The sequence below is a fragment of the Lampetra fluviatilis genome, chromosome 44, assembly GCF_964198595.1.
Source record: "Lampetra fluviatilis chromosome 44, kcLamFluv1.1, whole genome shotgun sequence".
NCBI lineage: Eukaryota > Metazoa > Chordata > Hyperoartia > Petromyzontiformes > Petromyzontidae > Lampetra > Lampetra fluviatilis.
The window spans coordinates 9,076,620-9,099,074 of record NC_136318.1 but is presented as its reverse complement, the minus strand read 5'-3'; the positions used below and the strand labels follow the sequence as shown (position 1 = coordinate 9,099,074).

At 49.9% G+C, this 22,455-nt stretch overlaps 1 protein-coding gene across 1 annotated transcript in view; it reads left to right on the top strand.

Annotated features, from left to right (window-relative positions):
* Window positions 1-280: 280 nt before the first annotated feature.
* The window catches only part of LOC144947360 (guanine nucleotide-binding protein G(i) subunit alpha-1), a 72,416-nt gene continuing 50,241 nt past the window's right edge, over window positions 281-22,455 (top strand). Inside the window, exon 1 of the mRNA XM_078876638.1 lies at window positions 281-1,885. Coding sequence (XP_078732764.1) covers window positions 1,768-1,885 — 118 coding nt within the window. The 5' untranslated portion in view covers window positions 281-1,767. The remainder of the gene's footprint in view (window positions 1,886-22,455) is intronic.

Genomic DNA, 22,455 nt, shown 5'->3' with positions numbered 1-22,455 from the left:
CCAGAGCCCCCTCCTCCGTGTCTCTGCGCTCACCCAGAGCTCCCCCCTCCGTGTCTCTCCTCTCACCCAGTGCTCCCCCGTGTCTCTGCGCTCACCCAGAGCCAGCAGCGCTGGCTGCCACCACCTCCCTCGTGTCTTCCCCCCTCTCTCCTCTTCGCATCCCCTCCTCCATGCGTCCCCTCTTCCCCGCACCCTCTCCTCCTCCCAGCTCCACCTCCCCGTACCCCCTCCTCCACCTCCCTCCCCGCCTCCTCCTCCTCCCGCTCGCCGCGTGCTCGCTCTCTTGGTCTCGCGCCCAGCCGCGCGCACAGAGCACGCGAGCACGCGCACGGGCGGGCGCGCGCGTGAGTGCCGAGTCGCTCGCGCCGTGTCGGTCATTCGCGCCGTCATCGTAGCGATCATCGTCAGGAGCGTCGCTCCAGCGTCGGCACCGCTAAACGACGATCGTCATCATCGTCACGAAGTACTCTTTATGATCATCATTAGCCGACAATCATCGCCACTGGTCTCTCATCATCAGTAGTCTATCGTCACCAGGCACATCATTGCCACTCGTCTGTCATCATTATTCGGCCGTAATGATCACGACGTCTATTGTTGTTATCATCATCATCGCCGTCGGTCTTCCATAATCAACCCGGCAATATTCGTGGAGAGTGGTTCTGCAGCGGTTTCAGATCGCGTTCGAATCACCGCATCAGCACCGCCGATGTTTGCTTTCTTTTTGGGATTATTTAAATATTTGCCGCGAATATTAAACAAAAAGACGTTGCACTAATCAGAGGCGTTCGCGCGCTCTCCTCTCGAATGCGACGTTCGGACACTCGAACATTAGGAGCGCATTCTGCGGAACATTTATTCGGATATCGGCACGCGCAGCTGGGTAATTTAGCTCGCAGTATTCGGATGTTGGAGCGCGAGAATTTGGGTAATTACATTTAGTAGCAGCGTCTGTAACGGGGGACCGCTGGACCATCCGTCGAGAGACACCGCAAAACCGCAAATTCAGGATTTCGGAACCGAGTAAGGGTACGTTCAGGATCGTCAAGCGCGAGTTCGGATGTACTGGCATCCGTCGGGATAACAGTGCTACTTTGTTATATAGCACGCCCGAGTTGGCATAGCAGAACGCCGAGTGGGTGTGGTGTCAGTGCTGGCTGTGGCAGCCTTACACGACGAGGCGGGGCGCCTTACGACTTCCCTTGGCGATGAACAGTGGAGCGACACAATTATTGGTGTAGAGTCGCGGTTGTTCTCACGCAGAGTTATCATTGAACTTCGCCGGAAGCGACATCGTCTCAATAGATTAATAAATACATAAAACTCGGAAGCGATTTTTAAAACAAATTTGGTAGCTAAACAACAGCTCTGTTATATTAGAGTCTCGTGGCACGTAGAAAGAGAGAGAGAGACACACGCGCGCGCGCATCGCTGGATACAGACTGTGGACTGTGGAGTATTGATTGTGCGAAATCCTTCGGAAGAGACAAACTCGGATACGAGAGCATACCCCAAATAGCTCGGACAATTCACGGGTAGAGGCCAAAACGCAGAACAGTTCGAGAAATGTTGGCCTCCCGATCGCTATAAAGGAGGCAATTTTTTGAGATAATTTTATTTTCTTTCTGGAATATTCTCTCCTCGACTAACACAATAAAATCCATAAGGGGAGTGGGGTGGGGGTGGGGGAGGCCATACGTGGTTCAAAAATACTTCTCCGAAGACAGACCGTGTAAGACGTAGGGGAGCACATTCTCTGTGGTCGTCATGGGGTGCACCGTCAGCGCCGAAGACAAAGCAGCTGCCGAACGGTCGAAGATGATCGACCGGAATCTGAGAGAAGACGGGGAGAAGGCCGCTCGCGAGGTGAAGCTGCTCCTTCTAGGTGAGACAATTGCACTACATTTGGCTTTTCAGCATCATCATCACCATCATGATGATGATCCATCTGCAATTAGGAAAACTTCATCAACGTCGTTGTTGTCGATTGCGCGCAAGTTCACACATGCCCAGAGCTGACTCTTGCTCGGGTTGGTGTGTGGTGTGTTGTTGAGAAAGACAAAGATCACCCCCCCCCCACCCCGTATAGCCTCAAACAGACTGTTGGCGGCGCAAGTGTTGTTGGTGAGGAGCACCTATGAAGGCCGGCACAGTACTGGGGGTGGGTGGTCAGCACCACGCTTACGGACGGACAGAACGAGGCTTGGTAGAACACGACACTCGTGAAAAAGAAGAAAGGGCTTCGTAGCTCAACGGATTTCTCCACAACAAATAAAGATTATGATTCTGAACTCGTCCATTGACGAATTGAATACAAACAATGCGTTCGAGAATAAGCCGTAAAACACACACAATTTCTCGCAGCTGTTTATTTTACGAAAATGCGCGCGTGAGAACTTGCGTTAGTCCCATCGCCGCGGGAGGAGCACCCCTTTGAGAATTGTTACTGCCCGTGGTGGCGCTTTTCGCCAATATTGTGTAACATTGCAACACACTTGCCCGCTAGCAGCAACCGTGACTGGGGCATGTGTGAAGGCTGTAACGGATACACAACAAAAAGGGTCTCACCACCACCACTCTGACATACTCTGTGCATTTGCAAACACGTGGTGGGGGAGGGGGGGCGGTTGGGACAACACATGCCTCGCACATTTGGCAGATCGCATGCGGTTGGGTAAAATGTGAGCGCTACCACCTCTTCAAGATGCCTGGCTAGCATGGAATAAGAGGCTGCAATAGTCTAAGCCAGGGTGTCTTCTTCTTGGTTCTTTCGGTAAAGTCACGTAGAAGGGAAGTAATAAAATAATAAAAATAAAACATAATAAAATTATTCTCACGACGTTTCGGCCACAACGCAAGCAGCCGTCCTCAGGTGAAACCCAGGTCCGTCGAGGCGACCTGGTTTTCACCTGAGGACGGCTGCTTGCGTTGTGGCCGAAACGTCGTGAGAATAATTTTATTATGTTTTATTTTTATTATTTTATTACTTCCCTTCTACGTGACTTTACCGAAAGAACCAAGAAGATGAATCCCTGCAGTCACGAAAGCTTTAAATCAAAATCCAGGGTGTCTTCTTCATTGCAAGGCCCGAGAGCCACTGGCGGCCCTTGTGAGGGCCTTTAGTTGCGGCCCCCCTGACGTGCGGTCCTCCCCGACAAATACACAGCGAGTGACAACACCCCCCCCCCCATCGTGCTACTGTCAACCCCCCCCCCCCCATGGTTTCAAATGTGTGACGGAGCTCACAGACCGATGATGTCTTATCGGCGAAAGTGCCCCCACCCCCGCCGCCGCATCTGAAAATGGGTGTGAACAAGCAATTGCAGGGCTGCACCTTTACCTTGATGCTACGTTGTACTGTATCTATTAACTACCACAATGGGCCAATAATGTTTGTGTGTAACGCGCGTGACGTCACTCCACGTCGACCAGCCTCCCTCATTAATAATCATGAGGAGGTGACGTCACTCCACATCGAACAGCCCTCATTAATAATCATGAAGGGGTGACGTCTTCCAAATGGACACCGCCATTAATAATAATTAGCCAGTGACGTCACTACACATGGGGGCGGGGGGGCGCCTCCTCCCCTCTCCTCGGCGTCAACCTACAACCCTCACTACAAAGGCAGAACCCTCACGTCACGCCATCTCCGTCACGCTGTTGAGACATCGAAGTAAAAAGGACGTCATGATGAACAAGGGATTATAACCTTTAAATGAAATAAATCTGTGTCACCGCGCCCTTACAAATTGCACACGAATGGATGCAGTGAATATCACGTCGCGGTCTGCTTTTCGCTTGCAAGTTTCAGAGTTACTGCAATACACCCGTCCTAGTATATATATGTGTGTGTGTTTCTGTTGCTACACAAGTGACATGCTAATTCATGGCGGAGGGGGATAGAAGCTGCACTCTTATCCAGGCTGACTTCACGGGGCCTTATTGGCCGATCCTTTAATCGGCCAATAGCCCCGTGAAGACCCATGGGTGCCATGCGTCTAATAGGATGAAGCTGTTTCTTGTTGACGGTAGGTTGAGTGAAGTTCTTTCGGGAGACCTCTTCGCAGTCAGTTTGTGCTCGCGTCAAATCCGCGGAGAGTTGTACATAATAGGATGAATAATCTGTGATGCCTGCGTTAAGCACGGATGGTCGTGCGGATAATGGGAAGGTCCATTGGGTGAGTACGATAGAATTGTGGAAAACACGTTTCGCCGTATTGGGAACTGTCAAACGCTGGCAGTTGTGCGCTTCTGCAGCCGTCTGGAACGTTCTTCCTGCCTATATCAGGCAGCCACTGGAGCTAGGCGCTTTTAAATCATTGAAAACTCCTTTATTTAGAGCTGCGTATGTGTTTAGTTAGTTTTCCTTCCCCCCGCACCTCCGATTAGCACGGTGTGGTTACGTACGGTGCCAAAGAAGTTCAGCGTACATGCATTGGATGGGTGGATAAGTGGGTGGGTGAGTGAGTGGGTGAGTGAGTGAGTGGGTGAGTGAATCGGTGAGTGTGTGTGTGAGTGGGTGGGTGGGTGAGTGAGTGAGTGGGTGAGTGAGTGAGTGGGTGAGTTAGTCGGAGAGTGTGTGAGTGGATGGATGGGTGAGTGAGTCAGTCGGTGAGTGTGTGAGTGAGTGGGTGGGTAAGTGGGTGGGTGAGTCGGTGAGTGTGTGAGAAGGTAATTCGGCGAGTTCATAGGTGAGCGAGTTAGTGAGTGTGTGAGTGAGTGAGTGATGGGTAAGTGGGTGGGTGAGTGAGTGGGTGACTGAGTGAGTCGGTGAGTGTGTGAGTGAGTGTGTGAGTGAGTGAGTCGGTGAGTGTGTGGGTGAGTGTGTGAGTGAGTGGGTGGGTAAGTGGGTGGGTGAGTCGGTGAGTGTGTGAGAAGGTAATTCGGCGAGTTCATAGGTGAGCGAGTTAGTGAGTGTGTGAGTGAGTGAGTGAGTCGGTGAGTGTGTGAGTGAGTGTGTGAGTGAGTGTGTGAGTGAGCGAGTCGGTGAGTGTGTGAGTGAGTGCGAGAGTGAGTGGGTGGTTGAGCGATTGGTTTGTTGTCCTTCCCCCGCACCTCCGATAAGCACGGTTGGCTACGTGCGAAAGAAGTTCAACATGCATTCACACATGAGGATACATAAATGTTGCCTTGTTACAATAACAAGGCTGAACGTAAAACACAGAGCACTGGCACACTTGTAAGGTGCATCTACCTTGTCTGCATTGAACACAACAACATGTGTAACAGCCTCTAAATACGTCTGCAGAGCATCTATAATTACAAGCATGACTAATCAGGAAAATGCATGTAAATGGATAATAATGTGCAATTAATTATTTCACACCTCATTAGAAGCCAATAACCTGGTTCTGGCGGTAGAGTGGCAAGCAGGATTGTAGCAAAGGGCTAATTAATGTGTAGCTGGCAACAGTGGGCGGTGGCCAATTGTGAGAAGGGGCTAAATGAGGTTTATCTTTTAAATGGGGTGGGGGAGGGTGGATGGCATTTCGTTCAGTGGGCGCCACGGAGGCGAGTGTTTGAATGCCTCGCCTGGTATGAAGGAGGTTGTGGGTTAGATCCTGACCCTGACGCCTGCTGTATATTTGCAGTTTGCATGTTCAGGCCGCGGTCGCGTGGATTCGTCTCGGGATCCTGCGGTTTTCCCTCCACAAGTAGAAACGTGCACCACACGTTTAGAGTATTTGGCTGCTATAAATGTCCACGTGATAAGCCACTTCGTTGAGCTATCATTTTGTGGGCCAGGTTGCTTGTGAAGAAGAGCTACATAGCTCAGTGGGCCTTACCTGGTAAAATAAAACAATTGTATAGTTTAAATCCCCCTCTTCCTGGGATATAATATTTTGAATGAACAATGCCAGGGTGGTGCCTGGTTAATACCTGGAAGGGAGGCTGCCTGGGAATACGTCTGTACGGTATTTTGAACTTCTTTCACACCGTACGTAGCCAACCCTTGCTAATGGGGGCTTCTCTGGGGTTTGTATGCGTGTACTGTGTTGAACTTCTTTTACACCGTACGTAGCCAACAGTTCCTAATGGAGGCTTCTCTGGGGTTTTCCCGTTTCTGCCCAACAATAAGCCAAACCACTCATGGCAGGAATTGGGCAGAGCATCCCAATGTAGCAGGAGAGTGTTGAGACTCTGTAAGGCTTGCCAAGGTAAAATGCATTATTATTATTATTTCGAAGCGAAAATAACAACACAGGAAATTCCACCCGTGACGTGTTGATTATTATTCTCAGTGGCAATCTGATGAAGGCCTCCTCACGACTGTATCAGTCATCGGGTGTTGTTTTACCATACTTCACCATACTAGCCAGTACCCGTGCAGTATGTAAACATCGCCAGGAGGGAGACAAAGGCGGCAGGGCTTTGTGCTGGACAACCAACCCCCTCGTGTGCCGTGCCGGCCTTCATTCGTGCTGCTCGCTAACAGCACTTCCCCGACAGTCTGTTAAAACTATATGGGGGACCTTTGTCTTTGCGTGCATGTCTGGACATGACTAAAACGCTGCCCTGGCAATGGCCGATGTAGATTTCTCCATTTGTGAAAACCTCATGTTTAACACTTAAAACTCGCTGGATTTCACATCGGCCATACGTGCAGTGCACCACATCGCATACCACTGTAAACTGTAAAAGTGCAGACCTGAAATGTCTTACATCGCGTGTTCACGGTCAAAGCGTGGGTACCCCTACATCTTCGGCGATGTCTGGGTCAGCGTAGAAGAGTAGGCCAAAAACACCCTCTCTGGGAGTCTCTGCAAGCGAGGCTCGCCTCTGGTGTTGGTGACCCTTCTGCCAGCAGCGGCGCGAGCAAGTTAATTGCAGGGCTGCACCTTTACCTTCACGTTTTACTCTCTTCTGGCTTAGCTTCCCCGGATTACTGTTCACGTGTGTTCACTTCACACGGCGAAAAAAAACGTGCCCGTGCCTCCGTGACGAACAACGAACTCTGCACGGCAATATGAGCTTCGTCCCCGCTCGTGGGAGCCACGACCCTTGCCCTCCGAGTTGGTCTTGGCAGCCCCTTGGCTCCTTAACGAGAACCCAGTCGGAACATTCTGGGCTGCCCCCGTCAGACTTTGGCTAAGCACGAGTCCTAAGGAAGGTGACGTGCGCGAGATTTTCGCTGTTGCCCTGCGTCGCTCTCTGATGGGGGATGTGGTTTTTTTGAAAGCAGGGCCTAGTTACGAAGGGAGATTTTCCAGGAAATGTCCCTGTTCCTGCTAAAAGCGCCTAGGGTCTGCAACGGAATGTGAGACATCACACCGAAAAGCACGCTGAAGAATATAAGAACACTGCTAATGGATCTTCGTTCGTTTTGCCAAATTCCTTTCCGGACGGTTCTTTGGCTGGACGAATGGGCAGCACTTGTCAACAGTTAATGACAACCATTTTTTACTTTGCGTATCAATGGAAATTGGTCCTGGAGACTGTTGGTCTTTGAATACAGGTACATACAGAGGGACTTCATGGACTGATAGGTTTAGCAACTGGTAAAGCTCGGCTGAGAGTGGAACGTGGAAACGAGTTTTGAAGATTTGATCGGGAAGGGGAGGTTATGACGGGTGTATCATAACGACGTTCTAAGGACTGATGTGACGATTAAAGCAAAATATGGAACCTTGCGGTGAGATGATAGTGATGGGACGCTGTGGGGCCATCAGTGATCTAGCCTGTGATGACCTCACGACCCCTAGCCTTGCCCTGTGACTTCTAAGCCAGGCAGCTTCCCACTCACTGGCTGCTGCTGTTGCCACGAGTGGTAGTGTGGATTTACCGACGCCCCGATGAAGCTGGATTTTAATAGCAGTCGACTGTGATGTTATTGCTTCATTTCTGTTGGCATTGTGTCTTGGCATTTATTGTTTTATAATGAGAAAGGTAATGGGCGCACGTATAACTTGCTTGTTTTTGTTGCGTTTGATTTATTTCGTGGCAATGGCCTGGTTTCCAGAGGCCTAAACAATTATGGTGGAGGTTTTTGTTTAATCCTTGACATTGGTGATGAGGTGTTAAGGATAAATGTATTCTTGCAGAATTTAACATACAGCTCTTTGTCAATCCACTGCTGGATGAAGGCCACCCCATGCTGTGTTCCGTCTTGGGAGTTCTTTAACCGTGCTTCACCTCGCTGATCAGCGCAGGTTTGGTGCCGAGGATCATGGTTCAGATATCACTCTCTTCACTGATGTCAGCCCTGGCTGGGAATCAGAACCCACATCGCCGGGTTCATAGTGCAGTGTGCTAACCAATGCACCGCCACTCCACCCAAACTTGAAGTATATGACAGCATAAATTTGCATTTTTGTAGACACATCCAGACTGCGTAATTAAAAAGCCAACGTTCTCGTCGTCAACGCTGCCTCACTACAGTGCGGGAACGTACGTGCACCAGCGAACGATTCGGGCTATGGGCCTCATTCAGAGCAGAGAGGGCAGAGAGATTGACTGACGTACTGCTTGGAGAACACAAGACACTTCGAAGAAAGCTGTCTTGTAAAAAGTGCTGAACCTCTTCTTAAACATCCGGCCACGGAGCAAGTGTGGTGTTCTTCAGACCCTACAATCCTTGTGGGGCTGGTAAAATAGGTACCATTTTAGAAAATCAAAAGTGGTTTTCCTGTGGCTGGACTGGCCCTCACTATGGAAACGTGGAATGTCAACGTCCTAGTTTATCGCTGCCAAGACAAATCAGCCCAGCACCGCCCAACCCAGAGTGAGACGCTTTATGTAACACCGATAAAGAAGTGGACTTCAGCAAAAAAGGATAACAGCTGATGGACCAAAAGGGACAAACATGGAGTGGACAACCAACATGGAAGTTTAAAGGTTAACTCTTCTTGGATGCACGGGGAAGGCAACAACTTAATTTGTGTGGGAGAGCCGGTTGAGAGGTAGTTTGCAGTGGATATAAACTGGCTCATAGCAATCAAAATACTTTCACAGGCACAGGGAAATCATCCGCATGCCAAACATAGATCTGGTGAGCCAAAAAAAGAAACATTCCACAATGCTCAGTCTAATAATTTAGCAATTAACACACCGCTAGTTCTGCAAATATGAACACGAAAGCCTCACACGCACTGGCTTGTGGAATGCAAACAACATCTTCACGGGTCGTTGTTTGTGTGTGTGTCTGCACACGAATTCATTATCAGAGCTCGGATGGATCAGGCTCTCTCACACACACACGCAGTGTCGCGTTGCCGAGCATTGAGTTCAAACTCTCGTCGCTACAATGACGCCGCCACGCTCACAAGCGCTGTCAAATCGGCTGCACCAAACTCCTCTCTTTTAACCACTTACGTTTTAGGCGAGGATGTGCATTGACTCGGGAACTTGGTCTGGATCTAGTAGAAATGAAGGGAGCGACGGAGAGGTGTTTTGACGCCACTGGCATTTACCGTGATAAACTCTTGATCCTCATGTTTGGATGGACATTTTGCCTTTCTTTTTGTAACTTTTATCCCCACCACTTTAGTCCGAATTTCGATTTCGATGTCACGTCACGAGACCAAGCACGCTCCTCGCGAGATCTCTCGCGCGGTAGTGCAGTGCTTCCGCGCGAGAGATCGACCCACGGAAGCGAACATCACAGAGCCATTTCTTAAGATCCCTCTCCAAGTGACCTCTGCTCCAAACGGTAAAGGGGCAGCATGTTCCCATCCTCTCTGATTATGAGTCATGTCCGTCGCATAACAATGAAACCAATGTTTTAATGAAATTCACCTAACTTAAGTGCAGATCCAAACTTAAAGCGATGGGGGTGTTTTTTGCGCACGCAGTCGATGGGTCACCCCGGCTGAGACCATCAACTCATTACAATCGCGAACCCAGCCTGGTGAAGTTTGGTCAGAAAACTTCCATGACCGATATGGCATGTGAAGGCCTGAATCCCATGGTATATTTAGGATGGCTGGATGAAAAATCCATACGGCCGTGTTTCATATCCCCTTTGTCTACTGGTCAAATTCCGAGTGAATTTTAAGATACTGCTCGTGGATGTTAAGATAAGGCTTTACAAGGGCTAACCCCACGTTACTTGCAGGAACTAATACATTTATATATTCCATCAAGGTCCTTAAATATCTTCTGATCTCCAACTACTTAGCACTCCCAGGTCTAGGTTAGCGTGGCACTCAAGCTCGGAACGCGTTGCCACTTGAAATCAGGAAATCACAGTTGGTAGATATATTTAATACTGCTTTGAAAAACCATTTCTTTAAACTGAGCCTCCCCTCATTAGTGTGGTCGGTTGCCCTGGTTCTGTTTGTGTTTCCTGCTTTCCATGCATTGCACATTGGGATCCTAGCATGGAATGTGCAGTATAAATTTGAATTATTATAGTGAAGACAGGCACTTATCTTTAGCCATGCGAATGGCTTACACGTGTTGTTTGGCAATTCATCGTTTGTTTGAAAATACTGTACCATAAAGTGTTATGAGCTGTCATAGGTACGGTTAGAAAATCAATTGGAGGCAATTTGCTTGAAAATAGACCCAGAGTTAATTTGTTGGAGAAAAAAACATTATTGTTGACTTGCCTGCAGGGTGAATCATTTGTAATGAGTAAGTGTTGTGCAATAACATACACAGCACCACGATACTTCTCCGTAAAAGCTCATAAATCTTGATTGGGAAACGCTGGCATATTGATTTAATTACGAACGCGGAAAAACAGGCTCCAGTTGTTTGTTTTAACATCAAGTCGCTTCGAAAAAACGAGCAATCTCATGTGGACGGGATTAAGTCCTGGGCCTTGGGGCCAGCTGTAGGACATAGCCTCCGCTTTCCTCCTTGGCCTCAGGGTCGTGGTTTTGGTCCCAGAACCTCGCATAGAGAACCCGGCCTTGGCATCGGCCTTGACCCTGACCCTAGCCTAGAGGACCCAGCTTTGGCACCAGCCTTGACCCTGACCTTAGCGTAGAGGACCCGGCCTTAGCATCGGCCTTGACCCTGACCTTAGCCTATAGGACCAGCCCTTGGCACCGGCCTTAACCCTGACCTTAGCCTAGAGGACCAGGCCTTGGCACCAACCTTTACCCTGACCTTAGCCGAGAGGACCCGGCTTTGGCACCAGCCTTGACCCTGACCTTAACGTAGAGGACCCGGCCTTGGCACCGGCCTTGACCCTGATCTTAGCCTAGAGGACCAGGCCTTAGCACCGACCTTGACCCTGACCTTAGACTAGAGGACCAGGCCTTAGCACCGACCTTGACCCTGACCTTAGCCTATAAGACCCGGCCTTGGCACCGGCCTTAACCCTGACCTTAGCCTATAAGACCCGGCTTTGGCACCGGCCTTAACCCTGACCTAAGCCTAGAAGACGTGAACAAGCAAACCACGTATACATACTCGAAAAAGCAACGAGACGCAATTAAAATAAGATGGTGAAACGAGATTTAAAAAAATAACAGATTTTTTCAATCAAATTGCAACCTCAAAACGGGACAGTTAGTTGCATCGATGCATCAATCCACCGATTGATATCGGTTATTAAGATCACAATACATGCATTGATCAAAAGTGTAACAATTAATGTTTTTTGTTCAATTCGTATACTTGATCGTATATTGCATGGATTTGTTTGAGGTCACTACGTCCATAGCAGTGTAACAAAACAAAAAAGAATTCTTAGAATTGAATCGCGACCCTTCATTATGACATTTTTTGGAAACGCTGGGGAGGTGAATTGTTGCACGCCTGCCGGCTTGAACGCCATCTCTTCTGTGTGGCATTTCACACAGTTTCCTATTAATCCCATCCCGTGTTCGTTCGCTCCCTCCCTCCTCTCCGTGTTGTTTCCTCATCTCCTCCCCTCGCTGCCCTTTCCCCTCCCCACTTAGCGAGGCCCTTTGGAGCAGTGACCACGCCTGCATCCTTTGTTTGTCTACTCGTCTGTTTTTGTTTTGATATATACAGTATATATTTCATTGAATATAACGAAAAATTGGGGATGCCGCTTGAAATCCAGAGGTCACCGGATCGGTCGCTTGACACAGCGGTCGAAAGAACGGTGCAAGTTTCTTGAATCTCTGCCGATCTGGACACATCACAGCTAGAAGGGGTGGTGACCGGTGGTCCAGGCTTAACTGGGCTTGATCTGAACACATCACGGCTGGAAGGGGTCGTGACCGGTGGTCCAGACTTAACTGGGTTTGATCTGGACACATCACGGCTAGAAGCGATGGTGACCGGTGGTCCAGACTTAGCTGGGCTTGAGCCGTACACATCATGGGACCATGAAGAATGGGGATGCATTTACCCAGGACTGGATAGATCACGGCAGATGATGAACAATGTTGCTTGCCATAAAATACCATCTACAAATGTTTGACTTTAAAGTATTATTGAGTTATGTGTAGAAACTGTACAAAATAAATTCAACGATGTTTGGTGCATTTGGAAATTGTATCTAAAATATTCAATGCCACACTGTACCTAAGTAACACAGCGATTCGATGAATTGTCATGAATTCAGTATCGCGATACAATTCCAGAGCTGATTCCTCTGACTCATTTTTTCTGCTCTCGATTTGTATGGTTTCTCGTTTATTCTCATTCATCATTGGCACAATTTAATTCGTCCATAGCCCGAATGTAACGTCATTTGATTTGCGTGTAATTTGCATCACGACTAAGTCATAGATTGTCACACGTGCACAATTCAATGCCTGTATTGTGAGCGCCAGAGCCGATCAGAATCAATGAATTGATGCTTCGTTACTTGCCTGCTGAGCCCAGCACAGCGACTGGTGTTCATCGCAGCGCGTGTGTGTGTTAGAATTGTGGGGAGCGGTGGCATTGCGTTTAGCGCGCCGCGCCACAAACCCGGCGTTCTGAGTTCGATTCCCGCTCACGGCCAGCACCATCGGCGATTATCTGAACGGGTCCTAGGCCTCCCCTAGGTCGACTCGGCCTCAAATTAGTACCTGGTGAATTGTAAACATCGACACTGGGAAGACAAAGGCGGCCGGGCGTGGTGCTGGCCACCCCACCCCCTCGTGCGTCGTGTCGACCTTCATAGGTGCTCACTAACAGCACTTGCCCCTATGGTCTGTTAAGGCTATACGGGGGATATTTGTCTTAGTTATAATTGTACGATGAGGGGAGATGCCTCGCAGTGGTTAGCACACTGCACTATGAACTCGGCGACCCGAGTTCGATTCCGGCTCACGGCCACCATCAGTGATGAATATTCAAACCGGTCTCTGGCCACCCCCGGGGTCGACTTTACCGAGTACCTGGTGCGGTGAGTAAACATCTGCACCTGGGAGGCCAGGGAAAGCGTGGTGCTGGCCATCCACCCCTTCGTGCCGACCTTAATAGGCGCTCACGAACAGCACTTTGCCCAAGTCTGTTTGAGGCTATACAAGAGGGGGGGGGGTGTCTTTGTCTCCGCACTCTACGCCGTGTGACGGCCGTGTGACCTGCACCGCAACGTTGCATCGTCATGCAAATTTCTGGCAAACGAGAAGTCGTTGCTTCACACCTCTAAACCGTATGAACCCAGTTGGTTGAAGAAAGGACGCTCCAAACGTTAATGCAAGTGTAGGGGTGTTAGAGAGAGAGCCGTTATGCATGGCAGCTTATGGGAAACAAACACAGTGGGCGGGGCTACGTGAGTGCACGGGGGGGGGGGTGCTCTCAACGACGTCCGCACCAGGCAGCCCGGGGCCCCACCCCTCAGCGGGGGTGGAGTATAAAGGGGGATGTGTCAGAGGGCTCGGGGCAGAATGTTAAAGCTAAACCAGTGAAGAGCGAAGATCGTCTAGCTAGAGCCCTGGACTCCCCTGGGACGCCGCCCTTGTCAGGGCCGCGCAGGACCGAGCCAGCGGCGTGGTCCCGAGAACCAGAGCTAGTGCTCTGGGACTCCGGGTACCGTAGCCCGACTTACCAGTGTCGGGCCAGACAGCCTCCCCTAGCCCGTTAGTGGAGGACTAGGAGGTAGGTCAGAGATAGCTAGCAGTGTATTCCCAGCTAGCCGGGTGAGGGGGCCGATACCCCCTCTAGTATTGTATGTCCACAGTTGTGACTACTTGTACGGAATAAATACGTGTGCCTCACCAACGGTGTCCAAGAGTCATCAACGGTACTTCACAAGTGTGGTCGTCACCTTCAAGCCACGCAAAACATTGGTCACACACGCAGCAATCCCTCGGGGTTGAGCAGTGGCGCATTTCACTTTGAACCCGACGATCCCGGGCCCGAGTTCAATTCCTGGCACGACGGGCTAACATCAGCGGAGAGTGGTGTCTCAACTGGTCCTGGGCACGACGCCTCCCGTCAACAAAACCACACTGACCAGCGTGGTGAAGTATGACGAAACATCATCCCGTGCTGACAGAGTGTGGGGAGGACTTCATCCAGCAGTGGATTAACAAAGGGCTGTAAATTATAGTATTATTATTGTGATTCTAACACATGATCACAAGTGCGGTACTCTAGATTGAGATGTTGGGGGTGGGGGGGGTGAATTGTTTTTCTTTCGTAAAGGAAAGGTGAGACGGGTGGCTCTTGTACGCTCACAACAACAACAACAGCTGAGAGTGGTGCAGGAATTACAGCAGCGACAATCACGAGCGAATTGTACCCGAACAGCAATTGCGCCCTTGCGATTACGCGCACGTCACGGGCCCCTCCGCTTTGCAATGCAGATCGTTCCTGACAGGTGGTTTTGCAAATGCGGCTTTAACCCCCCCTCTCCTCCCCCGGAGCACAATGGAATGTTGATTACACCTCGAGAGGGTAATCCGATTGAAGGCGTTACGGGGCCACAAACAAGATCAGCGCGGCTTTCCCCGTGGTTTGGATTGCGTGCGCGAGTCACCAAACCTTCCTGTGGGAAGCTGCCGTGGCGTCGTGATCGGCGCTGCCGGTTTGAGTCGATCTCCAGGCGCGGCGGTTTAAACTATTTGACAAGTTTCTTAACCCCCACCCCTCCCCCCCCATATATCATGGGCCACCTTTGTTTGCCAGTATCAAAGCATGAAAAGTAAGAATAGGCTTTACCTTTTTATTTGCCAGAATGGGTTAAAATTATTCTTATTTTTAACTCTTAACCCCTTCCCCCAAATAAAAAAAAATAACTTTTATAACACAAATGTTGTACTTGTTGAAGGCAGTATAGTACTATAATAATAGAGCAAATGCAGAATCACTCAACCGGAATGGATAGATTGAAAGCATTTAGCGCGGGGCCCTTTAAAGTGCGGGACCCGTAGCATATGCTACTTTTGCTACTAGGATAATCCGGCACTGACCATCATGTACGTTATGTAGTGTGTACGTATGTTGAACTTTTTTCACCGTACGTAGCCAACCGTGCTAATCGGAGGTGCGGGGGGAAGGACAAAAAACGAAGACACAAAAAACTGTTCTAAAGAAATGGGGTTTCAACCTCGTATTTAAAAGTGCAGCAGATTGACCATGGCTGCTGCTGCTGATGATTATGGCGATAATGATGGTGATTCATACTGGGAACACAGCTTAATAGACGCCCCCTGTAAAGAGTGCGTTTTTTAATGTCAGACCTCATTTCACGTCAATTTTGCGGATCGATACGGTGGTGTAATGAGTTGGACGCACGCGGTTGCAATGCACCGTTCACTTGCAACGGCGTAGCCAGGAGTAAGCAACCGCAGCTTTGTTGAAAGTTCACCGTCGGTCCCGCTAGCGGTTGTCACAAAACCACGTGGACAGAGTCGGAGCAGCGGTGCTTCATTGTTCGCGCCATTGAGCTCAAATCCCTTCAATTCGTAAACCTAACTCGACGGAAGATTTCTCCAAATGGTAGTTTGACTTGCGTTCCGTATTCGCTGGTCAGGCCTCCCTTAATGCTTTTCAAATCAAGTAAATGCTTCGACTTTGCCTGTCCATCCGCAATTGGGGGGGTCGTGATAACTCTCGTGAAGATGATCCAGTGCGAAAGGAACGTTAGCACGACGTTGTGTCATTCTTGGGAACTTAACCCTATCGCGAGCCGGCATAAATCGATCGAAGAGTTTCCCAAAAACCCCGAGGCACGAGCCAGAGCAACGAAAGGCTCTTTACAAAAATCCGAAACGCTTTTCTATCCTCAAAGGCTACCCGTCCGGCTTCCTTGCCGACGATTCAACGCTTACAAATACAAACGCATTCTGAAAAAGTGTTACGCAATCCGATCGCACGCATGCACCTTCCTGACTTGTCAATTCGTCACCACCACGATGACTTCCGTTCATGTGCACGTCCTCACGGCCAGGGCCTGGAGCCACACTGTGGCTGGACACCTGTGCCGTAGCTGTCCAGAGTGCAGGCGGTGCAATTGCACCACGGTCCGAATGAGTCCTCCACCGCCCCAACCCCCCTCCTATATCCCCCCCCCCCGACACACCCGATTTCATATCTTGCACCAGGGTCCGTGGCAATCTCGCTACACCACTGCCAGACACCTTGAAGTTGACATCACCGCGATCGGTCAACAGACAATGCAATTCATTGGCACAGCCGATGTCTCTATGGCAGCCCGTTGACGGTTCACTTTCTGGTGGAACCAACAGCGTTGGGTCATGGTGGCTGGGCACGCCCAGCACTATGAGAGGTAATTGTGTGTGTGTGTGCGCGCGCATTTGCCTGTTTGCGAAGCATTATATTGCATATCCTGGCGTCGGTACGTTACATTCTCAAGCCTCCACCGTGCTTCCTGGCATTGGGCGACTTCCTTCGCAAAATGCAAAAAAATTGGTATCTTGGAGAAAGCAAAACGTCGAACCCGTGGCAATCCCAGAACAATAGTCTCCTGCATGGACAACATTGCATGGCGCAGCGCCTGAGCAATCTTGGAAACACCTGTTTCCCTCCAGCTTAGGCACAGAAGCGGTTGGAGACAGAAATAAAACACCGCGTTGCACATGTAATGAATTAGGCAGTGTGGCGTGCGTGCGTGCGCGCGTGTGTGCAAGGCGGCAGCAGCAGCGAACCCGGGTGACCTGGGTTTTGAATCGGGGTTGTTAAATGATAACCAGGAAAATCTTGACTTAAAGCTTTCGTGACTGCAAGAATTCATGTTCTTTCGGTAAAATCACGTAGATAAGTTCAATTTGTTTTAACCTATCTACGTGACTTTACCGAAAGAGCCAAAGAATATGATAACCAGGAAACTGGTAACAATTTTACACTTTTTTTGTCATGCGGTTATCGGTGACGTGAAGACAAAAATCCCCGATGTTAACCAAACCTTCGTTGGAATCCAGCGGATGTTGTTTAACACGAGTCAGTGGAAAGTGGAATATGGACGCATCTTGGGTCCTCTCCTGAGCCAATTTGGGCCTTAAAACAAACATACGGCTCGGTGTGTAAACATCAGCACTGTGGTGAGATAAAGGCGGTCGGGCGTGGTTCTGTCCACAACCACCCCCGCTCCTTGTGTGCCGTGCAGGCTTTGATGTGCGCTCGCGAACAGAACTTGCTCCGTCAGCCGGTACATCTTCGTGGACATGCGCGCATTGTCGAGCAGTGCCTGAGCCCTACCGAAAATCGAGATGCCGCTGTCTGGGTTCCCCGATCATCGCTCACGGCTCTGTTGATGTCCACCGTGCACCGCGATCGCTCGCTCTCGCCCCCCCACCCAACCCCGTTGCGCCCCGTCGAAGCGTTGGAGACGAGAGGAGCTTGCGAAAATAAGGGGGCCCTCTCTGCGTTGTTGCCGAATTGTCAGAAGCGTGGTCCGGTTTTGGTGGTGTGGGTGGTGGTGGTGTGGGTGGTGGTGGTGGTGTGGGTGGTGGTGGTGTGGGTGGTGGTGGTGTGGGCGGTGGTGGTGTGGGTGGTCGGGTCACGGAGGTCATCGTAGCGGCCTGGCCCCGCTTGGAGCGCGCGTCGCGTTATCACCATCGCCGACACATGGCAGCGCGTAGCTTCGTTGTCTTACACCTCCACCCCCCCCGTGCCTCGAGGGCAATGGGGAGCCGTTCGCCTCATCGCTCGTCTCGTGCGACCCGAGCAGCGTGCGCGTTCTCCACGCGCAGCGCAATACGAGCGCGTCAGTCCGTCAGTCTGCCTGTCCATTCTCCGCAAGTTGCCGGCAGCGTGAGGCTGACGTATGGTAATGAGGCACCCCCCCTACCCCCCCCCCCCTTTCCTTTCGTGGTTACAGGCGCCTAATAATTTATACGTGAGGCACTGTACCGAGGGCCGGGTCTTGTGGACGGGGGGGTTCGTCGATGCTAAGCAACGTGGGATACCAACACAACGAGACCTCGGGCCGTTGTTAACGATGCTCGCAGCTATTTGCACTCGAGCGCGGAGACCCCGTCGGTTATCGGTGCCACGTCCGTGCGCACGCACGCAGAGCCGACCGGGTCCGTTTACCCGGCCACTCACGAAAGCAGCGGTGGTCCTATTCTTTAAAATTAATTTTCCCCCTTCCGTAGTTGTCACTGAAATGATGACATTTCTGAGAACCCTCGGTCGCGATGGGACAGTTTCGCATTTGACCCATTTGGGCACCGTCGACAGGCTGTATCTCGATTAAAAGTGACGAAACGATGCACCGGCAAGGGAAAACGATCGCAGCTGAAACATCGCCCGGACTTTGCTTCGCGCGGTTAGAAACAAACAAATACGGTTCAAGCGTCAATCCAAGATTGTAATGCGCGGGGAATATTCAGCAAAGAAGCTGAGATGGAAGCGCGGATGGCACGGAGGATACGCAAACTAAATTCAACTAAACAGAAGAGAAAAAGCGGCGTCCTCTGTCTGCATCGCAGGTCCGGTGTGCGAAACGTTACGCAACAGGCAACGCATCTGGAAGTCATCTCACAAGGGTATTCCAGTGAAACATTTTCAACAAACAAAATAAAAAAGATAGACGAGCGTGGCTCATGGGCCAGAGCCGCATGCCAGCGGCACGGGGATCACCGTTTTAAATCCCGCGGCCCACTGTGATTAAAAACATGGGCTCTCAAGCATAGCGAGTTGATTGCCACGGCCCGTTTTCCATTACCGCACAATGAAACCTTCCTAAAAATATATATTTTTAGGATTTTAATTTGGCAGGTCTCGCACCTCCGATTAGCACGGTTGGCTACGTATGGTGTGAACAAAGTTCAACATATCTTGGGACTTTTTGCCAGTATCAAAGTATGCAAAATAATAATAATAGGTTTTTACCCCTTCTGGCAATAAAACATGTTCTAAGATCTTGATTTAAAGCTTTCGTGACTGCAGGAATCCATAATTTTTGGTTCTTTAGGTAAAGTCACGTAGGTAGAAAAAAAAATTATACTTACATGACTTTACCGAAAGAACCAAAGAGTATGTTCTAAGATGTTCAATCACCTTGCAAAAGGTATCATTTTGTGTTTGAACATCTTAACACCAACTTCAACGTACGTACAGCTCTGCACAGAACACCGCCCCGTTGTACTTAAACCGGTATGTCACGTAATTGAATCAAGTTTCATATTTGCAAATGATTTCGAAAACCGTCTCGTACAGCGGTGAATTAAATCTGACGCAGTAGTCGCCGCGACAGCCGGCGGGAGATGAACCGCAGGGAACTATTGAAAGACGAAGGAAAGCAGGCCGCAGCGTGGGCACTGAAGTGTCCGCAAAACAAAAGTGACGCACAAATATTTCACTAAAAACGTACGGTGCTAAAGGAGTTCAACATACGTACGAACAGTTTAATTTAATTGAAGGAGAGCGGGGATCAAACTGATAAAATAGCTGCAGGCGAGAGTAGATTTGAGTGCTTTTTGAGAAATGTAATTTCGTATTTTATGGCAACATACCAAAGTGGCTTCAGCAGAATGTGAACCACCCGCGAGCTTTGAATCAGAAATGTGGACACTGATAGAGCACATTTAATAAACGCTGAAAATTGCACAAAACAAGCGTGGAGAGAAAGATCCTAGCTGGGAATTGTATTGAAATTCAGAGGAGCGCATCGATCAGAGAAGGACACATCACACGTTAGGGATAACATATTGACTGTTTAGAAAAGTGGACACATCATGACCACGAGACGGATGGCGGCTGATGCACACGACCAGTGATGGAAACACGACCAAAGGAGAGAATGCATCAGAGAGGACGGCCATGCTGCGGAAGAGAGATGGAGCGCGTGGCATCGTGGGATAGCGACAGGAGGCCTTCATCCAGCAGTGGAGTGAATAGTTGACGATGACGGTTAGATTCAAGCGCTAAGAATAAAACACTTTGGTTTTGATTGTCATTAAACAAATATCTCTCTCTGTGACATTTTTCCAAGGCTCATGACCAAATTACCACGAATGCTGCCGATGTCTCATCCTTTCTCGGAAGCTAAACAGGTTGAGCTGGTTAGTACTTGCGTGAGGACAATTCTCTTCACTTCAATGCGAATACCACGTGTTATGTGTGTGCCGTTGCCAGGTGGCCAGGAGTGGCCACCAGAATACCAGGCATTATAGGCTTGCGTTGCGAAGTGGCTTGGAGTTGTATGCATGTTGAGCTTATTTCGCACCGTACGTAGCCATCCGTGCTAATCGGGGTGAGCGGGAGTTGGCAGCGAAGCAATGCAGTGCGTCTAGCATTGCACGGCTTTGGGGCGATATATCTCTGTGTGGGTTTCCTCCGGGCACTCCAGTTTCACCGTTAAAGTCGACGCGATTGCGACTGCAAAGGAAGGCACGGACGGGGTGCCAGGGAAGCACAAAGCGGCCGTCGCGAGAGGGGACGACGGCCGCTCGGCAGCGAGAAGAACAGCGGAGCGGCAGGCAAGGGAAGGGGCGCGGAGGTGGAGCAGGACCATGAGAGATCGGCTTGGGGAGCACTTCATCCAGCAGTCGATTGACTATAGCTGCTGGTGATGATGATTATGATGACGACGACTATTTTCCTTCCACATGTGAAATACCCATTAATGAAACTGGCCAAACATCCAATCACATGAAAACGAATCTTGAGATTATGGGAGGCTTTCCCAGACAAGATCTGTAAAGGGCACTGCCGTATTATTTTCACCACGGTACAGCGTTTGGGATTCGTGCAGCATTCATAGTTTGGGCAAGCGGACGTCTTCAAACAGTCTCTCACGGGTGCCGCTGTGTAGGTTTTCGCGGTTCGTACTGCCCGGCTCTCGGCTGTTTATTCGGGTTGTGCCGCGCATGGCTCGGCAAGGCGACCCACCGATTCGCTTCCGACGCGCTGAGCGAGATCTGGATTTTTCCGTGGAGCGAAACGTTGGACATCGCGCCGAACAGCGCGTGGTACAACCTGAAAACACGTCGGAGAGCCATTTCAGGAGTGCTTCTATGATGTCACCTTCCGCAGGCCGTTATTTATCGTGGGGTGAGGATGTGCCGGTCTGCGAGAGTTTTTAATGCACGTCTCTTAATCTCACGATGTTGACGCTGATAGTTCAATTGGACTAGCGTAGGCGAAAAAGACAAACACAAAAATGAGGCTGCATACTGACGATGACATTCAGAAAGACAAAACCGGTCCATGGATTGGCTGTTTAAACATACGTTGCTGGAAAACATTTGTTCCGAAAGGAAAATGGACATGAATGCATTACACTTTACTCAGTACAAAATTTAAATCATATAGCGTCCTAATGTCAGTTGTACAAAACAGTGTGGCAGTGCCATTTTAATTGGTTGTCAAAAAATCCACGTCTTATTTAGTCATGTTGGTAATTTCCTTTGACAATACAACATGGCACAGGCCTTTGGCAATCGCTCCCATGCAGTGTCAGTCATGGGGGTTTGTGTGACCATACTTCACCGTACTGGTCCAGCGTGAGTCGGTGAGGGCGGCCGGGGTACCCACAGATGCCGCCCCCACCGATGTTGGCCGTGGCGTGGTGACGACTGTGCCCACCATTGTGATTATAAACCCGCCGCAAATGGGCGTGCGTTTGGAAAATTAGACGATGTTGTAATTGCAATGTTCAGCCCATTAAAGCTTGATTAATGCGAGAAGACAAATGATCTCTGGCGGGATTATGATGTTTTTTAAATCACTCTCACGTTTGAACAGTGGCTCACGACAGTACCGTGCGGTAACTTGAAAGGACGTTAAAATGGACCCGTTCGCGTTCTGTGTGAAGAAACAGCAAAGCAGGATTAACGTTCCACCCCACCACTACCACGTGTGATTTGCAGCGCCGTGATTGGAAGGCTCGTTAAAGCGCACACGGTGTCCTAAAGCAAAGCTTAGTCCGGCGTCAAGTTAATCAAGCGATGCGGTTGTGATGCATCTGTGACCCTTAGCCAGCAGTGGAAAATTCCACACTCTCACAGCAAGGTTCAGCCTCCCCATCTCCGTAGGATGACCATATGCTCACTTCCCACAGAGTGGCAATGTGCTGCAGGGTTTACAGATTGTTATTGACAGCACTCCGTCTGGCAGCCTGGTAGCAGTTGGTTAACAAGCGTGACTCTGTTGATGAGACCCAGAACGTAAAAAACTGGTCTAGAG